The sequence below is a fragment of the Leptopilina boulardi genome, unplaced genomic scaffold (genome assembly GCF_019393585.1).
Source record: "Leptopilina boulardi isolate dan_hultmark-lab unplaced genomic scaffold, ZJU_Lbou_2.1 LbouV2_102, whole genome shotgun sequence".
Taxonomy (NCBI): Eukaryota; Metazoa; Arthropoda; class Insecta; order Hymenoptera; family Figitidae; genus Leptopilina; species Leptopilina boulardi.
In genome coordinates this window covers 125,461-137,915 of record NW_026137644.1, presented here as the reverse complement: position 1 = coordinate 137,915, position 12,455 = coordinate 125,461, and the positions used below count along the sequence as shown (strand labels likewise).

At 24.0% G+C, this 12,455-nt stretch overlaps 1 protein-coding gene across 1 annotated transcript; it reads left to right on the top strand.

Annotated features, from left to right (window-relative positions):
• LOC127291596 (uncharacterized) lies at positions 1 to 2,549 on the top strand. Its single transcript, XM_051320798.1, has 4 exons — positions 1 to 343; positions 549 to 761; positions 1,863 to 2,210; positions 2,294 to 2,549. Exons 1-3 carry the CDS (start codon positions 279 to 281, stop codon positions 2,002 to 2,004), a joined length of 420 nt encoding a protein of 139 aa, XP_051176755.1. The 5' UTR covers positions 1 to 278; the 3' UTR covers positions 2,005 to 2,210; positions 2,294 to 2,549.
• The last annotated feature ends 9,906 nt before the right edge of the window (positions 2,550 to 12,455 follow it).

The window sequence follows — 12,455 nt, the reverse complement described above, 5'->3', positions numbered from 1 at the left end:
TGTCAATTGCCGGAAAATTTATTTCACGGAAAAAATTTTAGCATTAAAAAACAAATGATTTTGTTAATGAAGTTCCTGATCTTTAATGCTAAAATGTGATCGTGTTATCTTTCCGTGAATTAACACGTTACCAGGTGATAAACAAATTAATTCAACTGTTTTTCATCTTTCTTTGTTTCTCATCATCAGGCAATTGTTTTATATTCAATACTTTTATTAGTCTTCTGGTAGCAAAACGAGTTACATTTCACTTTTTGGTAATTCTGATTCGTCACAAAATGCCTCGACTATATAATTTCCATGGACATCATTATATGAAATATAGTTTAATCAGAAATGTGATGTGAGTATATTTTATAAATTTCAAATTCTTTCCCTTTCTAAAGATTTGGAGTGGAAAATTTTTTTTTTATTCTTTTTTAAAGGTTTTTTTTTACTTTAAAATGAGACTTGAGCAATTGTTTATTTATTTGACAAATATATTATTTAATTAATAAAAATTAATTGAAAAATAATTGTATATTATATTAAATTTATTATTGTTACAGATACTTAAAATGTATTTTTCATAAGAAAAAAAATTGTGGTGGACGTGGAAAATTGGATGTAGATGGTACATTTGCAATGACAAGGGAACATAGTCACACGACTGATGCGTCACTTTTATATGAAGAAAACACCTCCTTCAAGACGACATTAAAGACGTCAGCGACGACACAACCTGGACCGCTGATTGATATTTATAACTCGACAGCAGATTTGTAAGATAATATTATTATTTATTTTTTTACTTATTTTTTAATATCTATTTTTTATTATTTATAACTTATTTTTATTTATTTTGTATCATTTTTTTCTATTATTTGTAATTTTTCTTATTATTTGTTATTTATTTTTAATTATTCATTTTGTGATATCTACATTTTATTATTTATTAATTATTTAAATATTATCAATTTAATTATGAATTATTTATTAAGTTCTTATTATTTCTTTATTATTTATTTATTTTTTTTATTATTTGTTATTAATTATTTATTTCTCATTATTTCTTTTTTATTATTTATTACTTATTTTTTATCATAAATTTATTTTTTATTTTGTATAATTTTTTTTCTTTTTTTTCTTTTATTATTTGTTAAATATTATTTATTCTTTTTTATTATTTATTTTGAATGATTCATTTTGTGATATCTATATTTTATTATTTATTAATTATTCAAACCATTTATTTCTAAATTTTTTTTCTTAGTACTTTGTACGAAAGTGCACTTTTATTGTTTTGTAAGCCCGTTTATATATATATATATATATATATATATATATATATATATGAATAAATAAATATAATTAATTTTATTATGAATTATTTATTAAGTTTTTATTATTTCTTTTTTTATTATTTATTAATTCATTAATTTAATTATTAATTATTTATATTTTATTAGTTATTTTCAATAATTCATTTTTTATTATTTACTAATCATTTATGAATTGTTTATTATTTATTTTTAATTATTCATTTTGTAATATGTATATTTTATTATTTATTTATATATCATTAATTTAATTATGAATCATTTATTAAGTTTTCTTTTTAATTTATTTATTTTTCTTTTATTATTTGTTATTTTTTTTATTATTTATTATTAATTTTTCATTTTTTAATATCTATTTATTATTATTTACTTACATTTGATAATTTATTTTTATTATTTGTTATTTATTTTTTATTATTTATTTTTTATAACATTACTAATTTTTTATTTATTTTTATTATTTATTAATTATTTATTACTTAATTTTCATTATTTATTTTTATTAAAAATCCTGTAATTCTTTATTAAATGTATTTTTTTTAGCCACCAAAGTGCAAGTCAACGATTGCCATTTGCTCAGTTGAAAACCTCACTGATAAACGCGAGAAAAAACAATATTCCACCATCATTTATATTAACAGAATCTCTTGAAGATCTCAGAGATACTTTGAATTCAAATGCCTAGAGTCATCTGAGAAGATATGTTGATGGCACCCTGGAACTCGAGATGACTACCGACAACATGTCACTAATAATTTTAGATGTGGCTTTCACTAGATCTGTAATGGCTAAAAATTTTTTTTTATTAATGAAGTAAAGCAGCACTTCCCATCTAATATTGGATGCCAACAATTGGTGACAATAATGGCTGTTTATGGCGACAAAAACTTTGTAAGTACATGTTGGGATTTTTGATACTTTTTTCAATTTAGAGGACACTTTTATTTTTCAAAATGCCTAATATTTGTATCTAGGTGCTCCCCATTATATGGGTCCTGATGACAAACAACACATTGGAGTCGTACAATAATGTATTTTTAAAATTGAGAGAGATAATGCCCGAAATGCTGATGGAGACAGTGATTACTCTATTCAACCAAATCATGGAGGCTGCTCTTGAATTTGTCTTTCCAGAAGCGGATGTTCATGGAAGTTTTTATTGCTATGAAGAGGTTAGAATAAAAAGATAAAGAATAATAAATGGATTATTAGACCGAAAAAAAATCCTCCTGGATCAAGAGGATTCCTCTTATTTCAATGCATATTTTCCTCTTGTATATGCTGCAAAAGGATACGTCTTATTTTAAGAGGATTCTTCTGCATTTAAGATTATTCCTCTTAAAATAAGAGGAAAATACTCGAAGAATTAGAGGAATATTCTTGATTCAAGAGGATTTTAGCAAGAGGAATTTTCCTCTTCTTTTAAGAATTTTTTTTTCGGTGTACATAAAGGAATGAAAATAAATAAAGAGACTTTTAATTATACAATCACTTACACTTCACTTACACTCACACTTACAATTTTTACACTCTCATTACACTTTCACTCATAATTTTTATACTTTCATTTACATTTTCACTTACACTTTCACTTACAATTTTTATACTTTCACGTACAGTTTCATTTAAACTTTCACATGAAATTTAAACACTTACACTTACACTGCCATTTACATTTACAATTATAATTTTTACCCTTCACTTACACTTTCACTTACACTTTTATTCAAATTTTTATACTTTCACTTACACTCTCACTTAAAATTTTACACTTACACTAACACTTTCACTTTCATTTACAATTGAAATTTTTATACTTTAATTTTCACTTACACTTACATTTTAACTTAGATTTACACTTGAAATTTTTACACCTTTACTTACACTGACACTGAAATTAACACTTGACATTTCTATACTTTCAATAAATTTCAATAAATAAGTAAATAAATAAATAAACAAACCAACAAATAAAAGATTTGTAGAAATCTTCAAATCATTTAAAAGTAGAAGATGAAGAAATCGTTAACAATGAAATTAAATTATTAATGAAAAATTTGCTATCGCTGCCATTACTGCCAAGTGGTGAAATCCACCAATTAATCAACGGAATGACAGATCAACAAGAGGCACAACCGTTTTTACGAGAATCCTTAACGCTTATAGAGAACATCACCGTCGAAAAGCTGTCAGTTTACAGAAATACAGACCATTTAACGGATGCTTTCCTACTCTACGAAGCGAGACTAAATGTACTGCTGGGAAAAACACCAGAAATTTGGAACTTTATTAGTAAGATTAAAATAATAATAATTTATAAACAAGGTGAACATGATCCGCACAAGAAACGTTTGGAATTCTTTCGTACCTACATTTACACTTGAAATTTCCGCACCATCATTTTCACTTACACTTACATTTGCACTTGAAACTTTTACTTTCATCTTAACTTACACCTACATTTGAAATTTTTACACCTTTACTTTCACTGACACTTACATTTACACTTGACATCTCTATACTTTCACTTACACTTGCAATTTTTTCACATTCACTTACACTTTCACTCACACTTATAATTTTTACATTTTCACCTACACTTTCACTCAAAATTTTTATACTTTCATTTGCACCTCCTTTCACTTACATTTTCACTTACACTTTTACTAAAAAATTTTACACTTTCTGGGGAACGTTCGCGTGATTACACTTACGCTTATAATTTTAACACTTTCCTTACACTTTCACTTTTTATTCTTTCATTTACACTTTTACTTAAAATTTTTATACTTGCACTTACACTCACACTCCAAATTTTACACTTTCACTGACACTTCACTTACATTTTCACTCACACTTTCACTTACACATGAAATTTATATACTTTCACTTGCACTCTCACTTATAATTTTAACACTTTCCTTAAACTTCCACTTACAATTTTTATATTTTCTCTTACACTTTTACTGACACTTCACTTACATTTTCACTCACCCTTTACATACACTGCCACTTACATTTACACTTGATATTCCTACACTTTCACTTACACTAGAAATTTTCACATATTCACTTTCACTTGCACTCACACTTATAATTTTCACACTTACACTTAAAATTTTTTGACCTTTACTTTACTTACACTGAGACTTACATTTACACTTGACATTTCTCTACTTTCACTTAGACTTGAAATTTTTGCACATTCACTAACACTTTTTTTTAAAAAAACTTATTTCAATGAAACTAATTTTAATCATTATTTACATTTTTACTAATGCTAATAATAGTTGATAAAACAATATTAATAATTATTATTTAAAAAGTTATTTCTCATATTTCAATTTTTCATACTGGACATATTGTTATTCAGGATATTTCAAAGTATGAATAAAATAGAAGGCAATACCGTTTCAAGCCATACTACTGCTTTTTAATGCAATAAAACAAATATTTATTACTGGATCAGTACTGGTTGCCAGTATTGTATTAACTCTGGCAATCAGTACTGACAAAATGTTACACAGCCCCACAAAAAAAAAAAGTGTCATGTACTTTTGACCGGAATACCCTAACCCTATGTATTTTGACACGCTGAACACGAATCCGAAGTCCGTTTTGCTCTATCACGTCAGGATTTTTTTCTAACCTCAAAAAACATGTCGGATTTTGAGAAGTAGGCGATTTTTTTTAAAATTGATGTATTAACTTCAAACTTGGTATATGGGGGTTTTTTGTGTCGCTGATTACGAATCTGAAGTTAGATTTTCAAAATCCAAAATGGCGGATCCAATATGGAGGACGAATTTTGAAAAAATTTTAAGATTTACTTCAAACTTGGTATCTAGGGGTTTTTTGGGTCGCTGATTACGAATCTGATGTCAGATTTCCGAAATTCGACATGTCTGATTCAATATTAAAGAATTATTTTTAAAAAATCGTCAGATTATTATGAAATTTGGTATCTACAGGTTTTCTAAGTTGCTGACAAGTAACACTAGGGAAGTGCCATACGACGATTTTTCTGAAACTTGGCAGTTTTGTAGTTTTTTAAAAACAATTTGACACGTATGTTTTGTCTTTCCCCAAAAGCTGATTTATGGGGGGGAACTACCCCTTGAATTTTTTTTGGTAGGGGGACATTTTTTTACGAAATTTTTTAAAAATTAATGTGCAATAGTGTATCTGGGGGTTTTTTGGGTCGCTGATTACGAATCTGATGTCAGTTTTCAAAAATTGATAATGGCGTATCTAATATGGCCGATAGAAGTCCATGGTGATATGCCATTTTGAATTTTTGAAATCTGACATCAGATTAGTAATCAGGGACCCAAAAAACCCCCAGATACACTATTGCACATTAATTTTTAAAAAATTTTGTAAAATAATGTCCCCCTACCAAAAAAAAATTCAAGGGGTAGTTCCCCCCGAAAAATCAGCTTTTGGGAAAAAACAAAACATACGTCTCAAATTGTTTTCCAAAAACTACTAAACTGCCAAGTTTCAGAAAAATCGGCGTATGGCACATCCCTAGTGTTACTTTTCAGCAACTTAGAAAACCTGTAGATACCAAATTTCATAATAATCTGACAATTTTTTAAAAATAATTCCTTAATATTGAATCAGACATATCCAATTTCGGAAATCTGACATCAGATTCGTAATCAGCGACCCAAAAAAACCCTAGATACCAAGTTTGAAGTAAATCTTAAATTTTTTTCAAAATTCATCCACCATATTGGATCCGCCATTTTGGAATTTGAAAATCTAACTTCAGATTCGTAATCAGCGACACAAAAAACCCCCAGATACCAAGTTTGAAGTTAATACATCAATTTTTAAAAAAATCGCTTACTTCTCAAAATCCGACATGTTTTTTGAGGTTAGAAAAAAATCCTGACGTGATGGAGCAAAACGGACTTCGGATTTATGTTCAGCGCGTCAAAATACATAGGGTTAGGGTATTCCGGTCAAAAGTACATGAAACTTTTTTTTTTTGTGGGGCTGTGTTATCATCCCAAAGTAACGCCATCTCTGGCACCAATACTGGGTACCAGTACTGAGCCAGTAGTGGTCAGTACAGCACCAGTAGTCGATTTCTGATTGTATTCTTGTTGCTTAATTATAGAAAAAATCATTGACCTTCAATCAAGAACATTCAAAGACAAAGCTAACATAGATTCAAATAATTCTAGAAATTGCTATTCAACAAAAATCATAGAAAAATCGAAAAAAAATATTAAGAGGTTTTGGGAGAATTTGGATAACGGCACGTATACGCCCCAAGAGGTACTGAAATGTGCTTTCGCAATTTGCGTAGAAGACGCAATTAATATTTTCGAATTGAAGAAGGTTACGAATGTGGAAAATGAAGAAAATAATGAGAATAATAGGAATTATGAAAATAACGAAGAGGGCCAAATAATGGAACAAGCAGAACCACCTGTTCTGCCAGTGTTACCAGCACCACCTCAAAACATTCAAAATCAAATAATAAAAGAAAAATAAATAAATTAAAAAGAAAACTTAATAAATGATTCATAATTAAATTAATGATATATAAATAAATAATAAAATATACATATTACAAAATGAATAATTAAAAATAAATAATAAACAATTCATAAATGATTAGTAAATAATAAAAAATGAATTATTGAAAATAACTAATAAAATATAAATAATTAATAATTAAATTAATGAATTAATAAATAATAAAAAAAGAAATAATAAAAACTTAATAAATAATTCATAATAAAATTAATTATATTTATTTATTCATATATATATATATATATATATATATATATATATATATATATATATATATATATATAAACGGGCTTACAAAACAATAAAAGTGCACTTTCGTACAAAGTACTAAGAAAAAAAATTTAGAAATAAATGGTTTGAATAATTAATAAATAATAAAATATAGATATCACAAAATGAATCATTCAAAATAAATAATAAAAAAGAATAAATAATATTTAACAAATAATAAAAGAAAAAAAAGAAAAAAAATTATACAAAATAAAAAATAAATTTATGATAAAAAATAAGTAATAAATAATAAAAAAGAAATAATGAGAAATAAATAATTAATAACAAATAATAAAAAAAATAAATAAATAATAAAGAAATAATAAGAACTTAATAAATAATTCATAATTAAATTGATAATATTTAAATAATTAATAAATAATAAAATGTAGATATCACAAAATGAATAATTAAAAATAAATAACAAATAATAAGAAAAATTACAAATAATAGAAAAAAATGATACAAAATAAATAAAAATAAGTTATAAATAATAAAAAATAGATATTAAAAAATAAGTAAAAAAATAAATAATAATATTATCTTACAAATCTGCTGTCGAGTTATAAATATCAATCAGCGGTCCAGGTTGTGTCGTCGCTGACGTCTTTAATGTCGTCTTGAAGGAGGTGTTTTCTTCATATAAAAGTGACGCATCAGTCGTGTGACTATGTTCCCTTGTCATTGCAAATGTACCATCTACATCCAATTTTCCACGTCCACCACAATTTTTTTTCTTATGAAAAATACATTTTAAGTATCTGTAACAATAATAAATTTAATATAATATACAATTATTTTTCAATTAATTTTTATTAATTAAATAATATATTTGTCAAATAAATAAACAATTGCTCAAGTCTCATTTTAAAGTAAAAAAAAACCTTTAAAAAAGAATAAAAAAAAAATTTTCCACTCCAAATCTTTAGAAAGGGAAAGAATTTGAAATTTATAAAATATACTCACATCACATTTCTGATTAAACTATATTTCATATAATGATGTCCATGGAAATTATATAGTCGAGGCATTTTGTGACGAATCAGAATTACCAAAAAGTGAAATGTAACTCGTTTTGCTACCAGAAGACTAATAAAAGTATTGAATATAAAACAATTGCCTGATGATGAGAAACAAAGAAAGATGAAAAACAGTTGAATTAATTTGTTTATCACCTGGTAACGTGTTAATTCACGGAAAGATAACACGATCACATTTTAGCATTAAAGATCAGGAACTTCATTAACAAAATCATTTGTTTTTTAATGCTAAAATTTTTTCCGTGAAATAAATTTTCCGGCAATTGACACCTTACCCACCTCTTTCACAATTCTGAGTTTATACAAGGTGTAAAAAATATGACAAATACCAAAATTTAACTCAAATGAAAAAATTATTTTAGTTAATACAAATCCTAATAAAAAAAGAGTACAAGTGTAAACACGAGAAATTTTAATCTTGCTTTTTGTTTTTTTTTAAGTTCTGTAGATTCGTAAATTTTGAGTTAAGGGGAAAAGTTTGTTAGGATAATTTGTAGAACTATGATTATTCTATCCAGAACTCTACTCTGAACTCACAAAAAGTAAATTTTTTGCAAAATTATATTTTTTGCATTTTTAAAATACTGTAGATTCTTAAATTTTGAGTTGAGGGGAAAAGTTTGTTAGGATAATTTGTAGAACTATGATTATTCTATCCAGAACTCTACTCAGAACTCACAAAAAGTAAATTTTTTGCAAAATTATATTTTTTGCATTTTTAAAATACTGTAGATTCTTAAATTTCGAGTTGAGGATGAAAGTTTGTTAGGATAATTTGTAGAACTATGATTATTCTATCCAGAACTCTACTCAGAACTCACAAAAAGTAAATTTTTTGCAAAATTATATTTTTTGCATTTTTAAAGTACTGTAGATTCTTAAATTTTGAGTTGAGGGTGAAAGTTTGTTAGGATAATTCGTAGAACTATGATTCCTCTATCTAGAACTCTGCCCAGAATTCACAAAAAATAAATTTTTTGAAAATTATATTTTTTGCATTTTTAAAATACTGTAGATTCTTAAATTTCGAGTTGAGGATGAAAGTTTGTTAGGATAATTTGTAGAACTATGATTATTCTATCCAGAACTCTACTCAGAACTCACAAAAAGTAAATTTTTTGCAAAATTATATTTTTTGCATTTTTAAAGTACTGTAGATTCTTAAATTTTGAGTTGAGGGTGAAAGTTTGTTAGGATAATTCGTAGAACTATGATTCCTCTATCTAGAACTCTGCCCAGAATTCACAAAAAATAAATTTTTTGAAAATTATATTTTTTGCATTTTTAAAGTTCTGTAGATTCGTAAATTTTGAGTTAAGGGGAAATGTTTGTTAGGATAATTTGTAGAACTATGATTCCTCTATCTAGAACTCTGCCCAGAATTCACAAAAAATAAATTTTTTGAAAATTATATTTTTTGCATTTTTAAAGTTCTGTAGATTCGTAAATTTTGAGTTAAGGGGAAATGTTTGTTAGGATAATTTGTAGAACTATGAGATTTTGCATTTTTCAGCTATATTAACTCAATGTAACTGAAAAATAATTTTTTTTTTAAATAATTAATTTTTAACAATTTTTGAAAATTTTGGAAATTTTGAATTTTTTTAAAAATTAAAAAAATTTATCAAAAAATAAAAAATAATTTTTTTTTCAAAAATAATTAATTTTTAACAATTTTTGAAAATTTTGAAAATTTTGAATTTTTTTCAATAATAAAAATTATCAAAAATCATTAGATTTTGCATTTTTCAGCTATATTAACTCAATGTAAATGAAAAATAATTTTTTTTTCAAAAATAATTATTTTTAACAATTTTTGAAAATTTTAAAAATTTTGAATTTTTTCAAAAATTAAAAAAAATTATCAAAAATCATCAGAACTTGCATTTTTCAGCTATATTAACTCAATGTAACTGAAAAATAATTTTTTTTTCAAAAATAATTAATTTTTAACAATTTTTGAAAATTTTGAATTATTTCAAAAATTTAAAAAAATTATCAAAAATCATTAGATTTTGCATTTTTCAGCTATATTAACTCAATTTAACTAAAAAATAATTTTTTTTCAAAAATAATTAATTTTTAACAATTTTTGAAAATTTTGAATTATTTCAAAAATTTAAAAAAATTATCAAAAATCATTAGATTTTGCATTTTTCAGCTATATTAACTCAATTTAACTAAAAAATAATTTTTTTTCAAAAATAATTAATTTTTAACAATTTTTGAAAATTTTGAATTATTTCAAAAATTTAAAAAAATTATCAAAAATCATTAGATTTTGCATTTTTCAGCTATATTAACTCAATTTAACTAAAAAATAATTTTTTTTCAAAAATAATTAATTTTTAAAATTTTTAAAAATTATTAAAAATTAATTATTTTTGAAAAAAAATTATTTTTTAGTTAAATTGAGTTAATATAGCTGAAAAATGCAAAATCTAATGATTTTTGATAATTTTTTTAAATTTTTGAAATAATTCAAAATTTTCAAAAATTGTTAAAAATTAATTATTTTTGAAAAAAAATTATTTTTTAGTTAAATTGAGTTAATATAGCTGAAAAATGCAAAATCTAATGATTTTTGATAATTTTTTTAAATTTTTGAAATAATTCAAAATTTTCAAAAATTGTTAAAAATTAATTATTTTTGAAAAAAAAATTATTTTTCAGTTACATTGAGTTAATATAGCTGAAAAATGCAAGTTCTGATGATTTTTGATAATTTTTTTTAATTTTTGAAAAAATTCAAAATTTTTAAAATTTTCAAAAATTGTTAAAAATAATTATTTTTGAAAAAAAAATTATTTTTCATTTACATTGAGTTAATATAGCTGAAAAATGCAAAATCTAATGATTTTTGATAATTTTTATTATTGAAAAAAATTCAAAATTTTCAAAATTTTCAAAAATTGTTAAAAATTAATTATTTTTGAAAAAAAAATTATTTTTTATTTTTTGATAAATTTTTTTAATTTTTAAAAAAATTCAAAATTTCCAAAATTTTCAAAAATTGTTAAAAATTAATTATTTAAAAAAAAAATTATTTTTCAGTTACATTGAGTTAATATAGCTGAAAAATGCAAAATCTCATAGTTCTACAAATTATCCTAACAAACATTTCCCCTTAACTCAAAATTTACGAATCTACAGAACTTTAAAAATGCAAAAAATATAATTTTCAAAAAATTTATTTTTTGTGAATTCTGGGCAGAGTTCTAGATAGAGGAATCATAGTTCTACAAATTATCCTAACAAACATTTCCCCTTAACTCAAAATTTACGAATCTACAGAACTTTAAAAATGCAAAAAATATAATTTTCAAAAAATTTATTTTTTGTGAATTCTGGGCAGAGTTCTAGATAGAGGAATCATAGTTCTACGAATTATCCTAACAAACTTTCACCCTCAACTCAAAATTTAAGAATCTACAGTACTTTAAAAATGCAAAAAATATAATTTTGCAAAAAATTTACTTTTTGTGAGTTCTGAGTAGAGTTCTGGATAGAATAATCATAGTTCTACAAATTATCCTAACAAACTTTCATCCTCAACTCGAAATTTAAGAATCTACAGTATTTTAAAAATGCAAAAAATATAATTTTCAAAAAATTTATTTTTTGTGAATTCTGGGCAGAGTTCTAGATAGAGGAATCATAGTTCTACGAATTATCCTAACAAACTTTCACCCTCAACTCAAAATTTAAGAATCTACAGTACTTTAAAAATGCAAAAAATATAATTTTGCAAAAAATTTACTTTTTGTGAGTTCTGAGTAGAGTTCTGGATAGAATAATCATAGTTCTACAAATTATCCTAACAAACTTTCATCCTCAACTCGAAATTTAAGAATCTACAGTATTTTAAAAATGCAAAAAATATAATTTTGCAAAAAATTTACTTTTTGTGAGTTCTGAGTAGAGTTCTGGATAGAATAATCATAGTTCTACAAATTATCCTAACAAACTTTTCCCCTCAACTCAAAATTTAAGAATCTACAGTATTTTAAAAATGCAAAAAATATAATTTTGCAAAAAATTTACTTTTTGTGAGTTCAGAGTAGAGTTCTGGATAGAATAATCATAGTTCTACAAATTATCCTAACAAACTTTTCCCCTTAACTCAAAATTTACGAATCTACAGAACTTAAAAAAAAACAAAAAGCAAGATTAAAATTTCTCGTGTTTACACTTGTACTCTTTTTTTATTAGGATTTGTATTAACTAAAATAATTTTTTCATTTGAGTTAAATTTTGGTATTTGTCATATTTT

What these genes read in the sequence shown, in the direction of transcription:
- LOC127291596 (XM_051320798.1), top strand. Translation starts at nt 279, where the DNA reads ATGCCTCGACTATATAATTTCCATGGACATCATTATATGAAATATAGT. An exon ending in AGTTTAATCAGAAATGTGAT is followed by an intron (nt 344 to 548) that starts GTGAGTATATTT and finishes TTATTGTTACAG; the next exon opens with ATACTTAAAATGTATTTTTC. An exon ending in TATAACTCGACAGCAGATTT is followed by an intron (nt 762 to 1,862) that starts GTAAGATAATAT and finishes TATTTTTTTTAG; the next exon opens with CCACCAAAGTGCAAGTCAAC.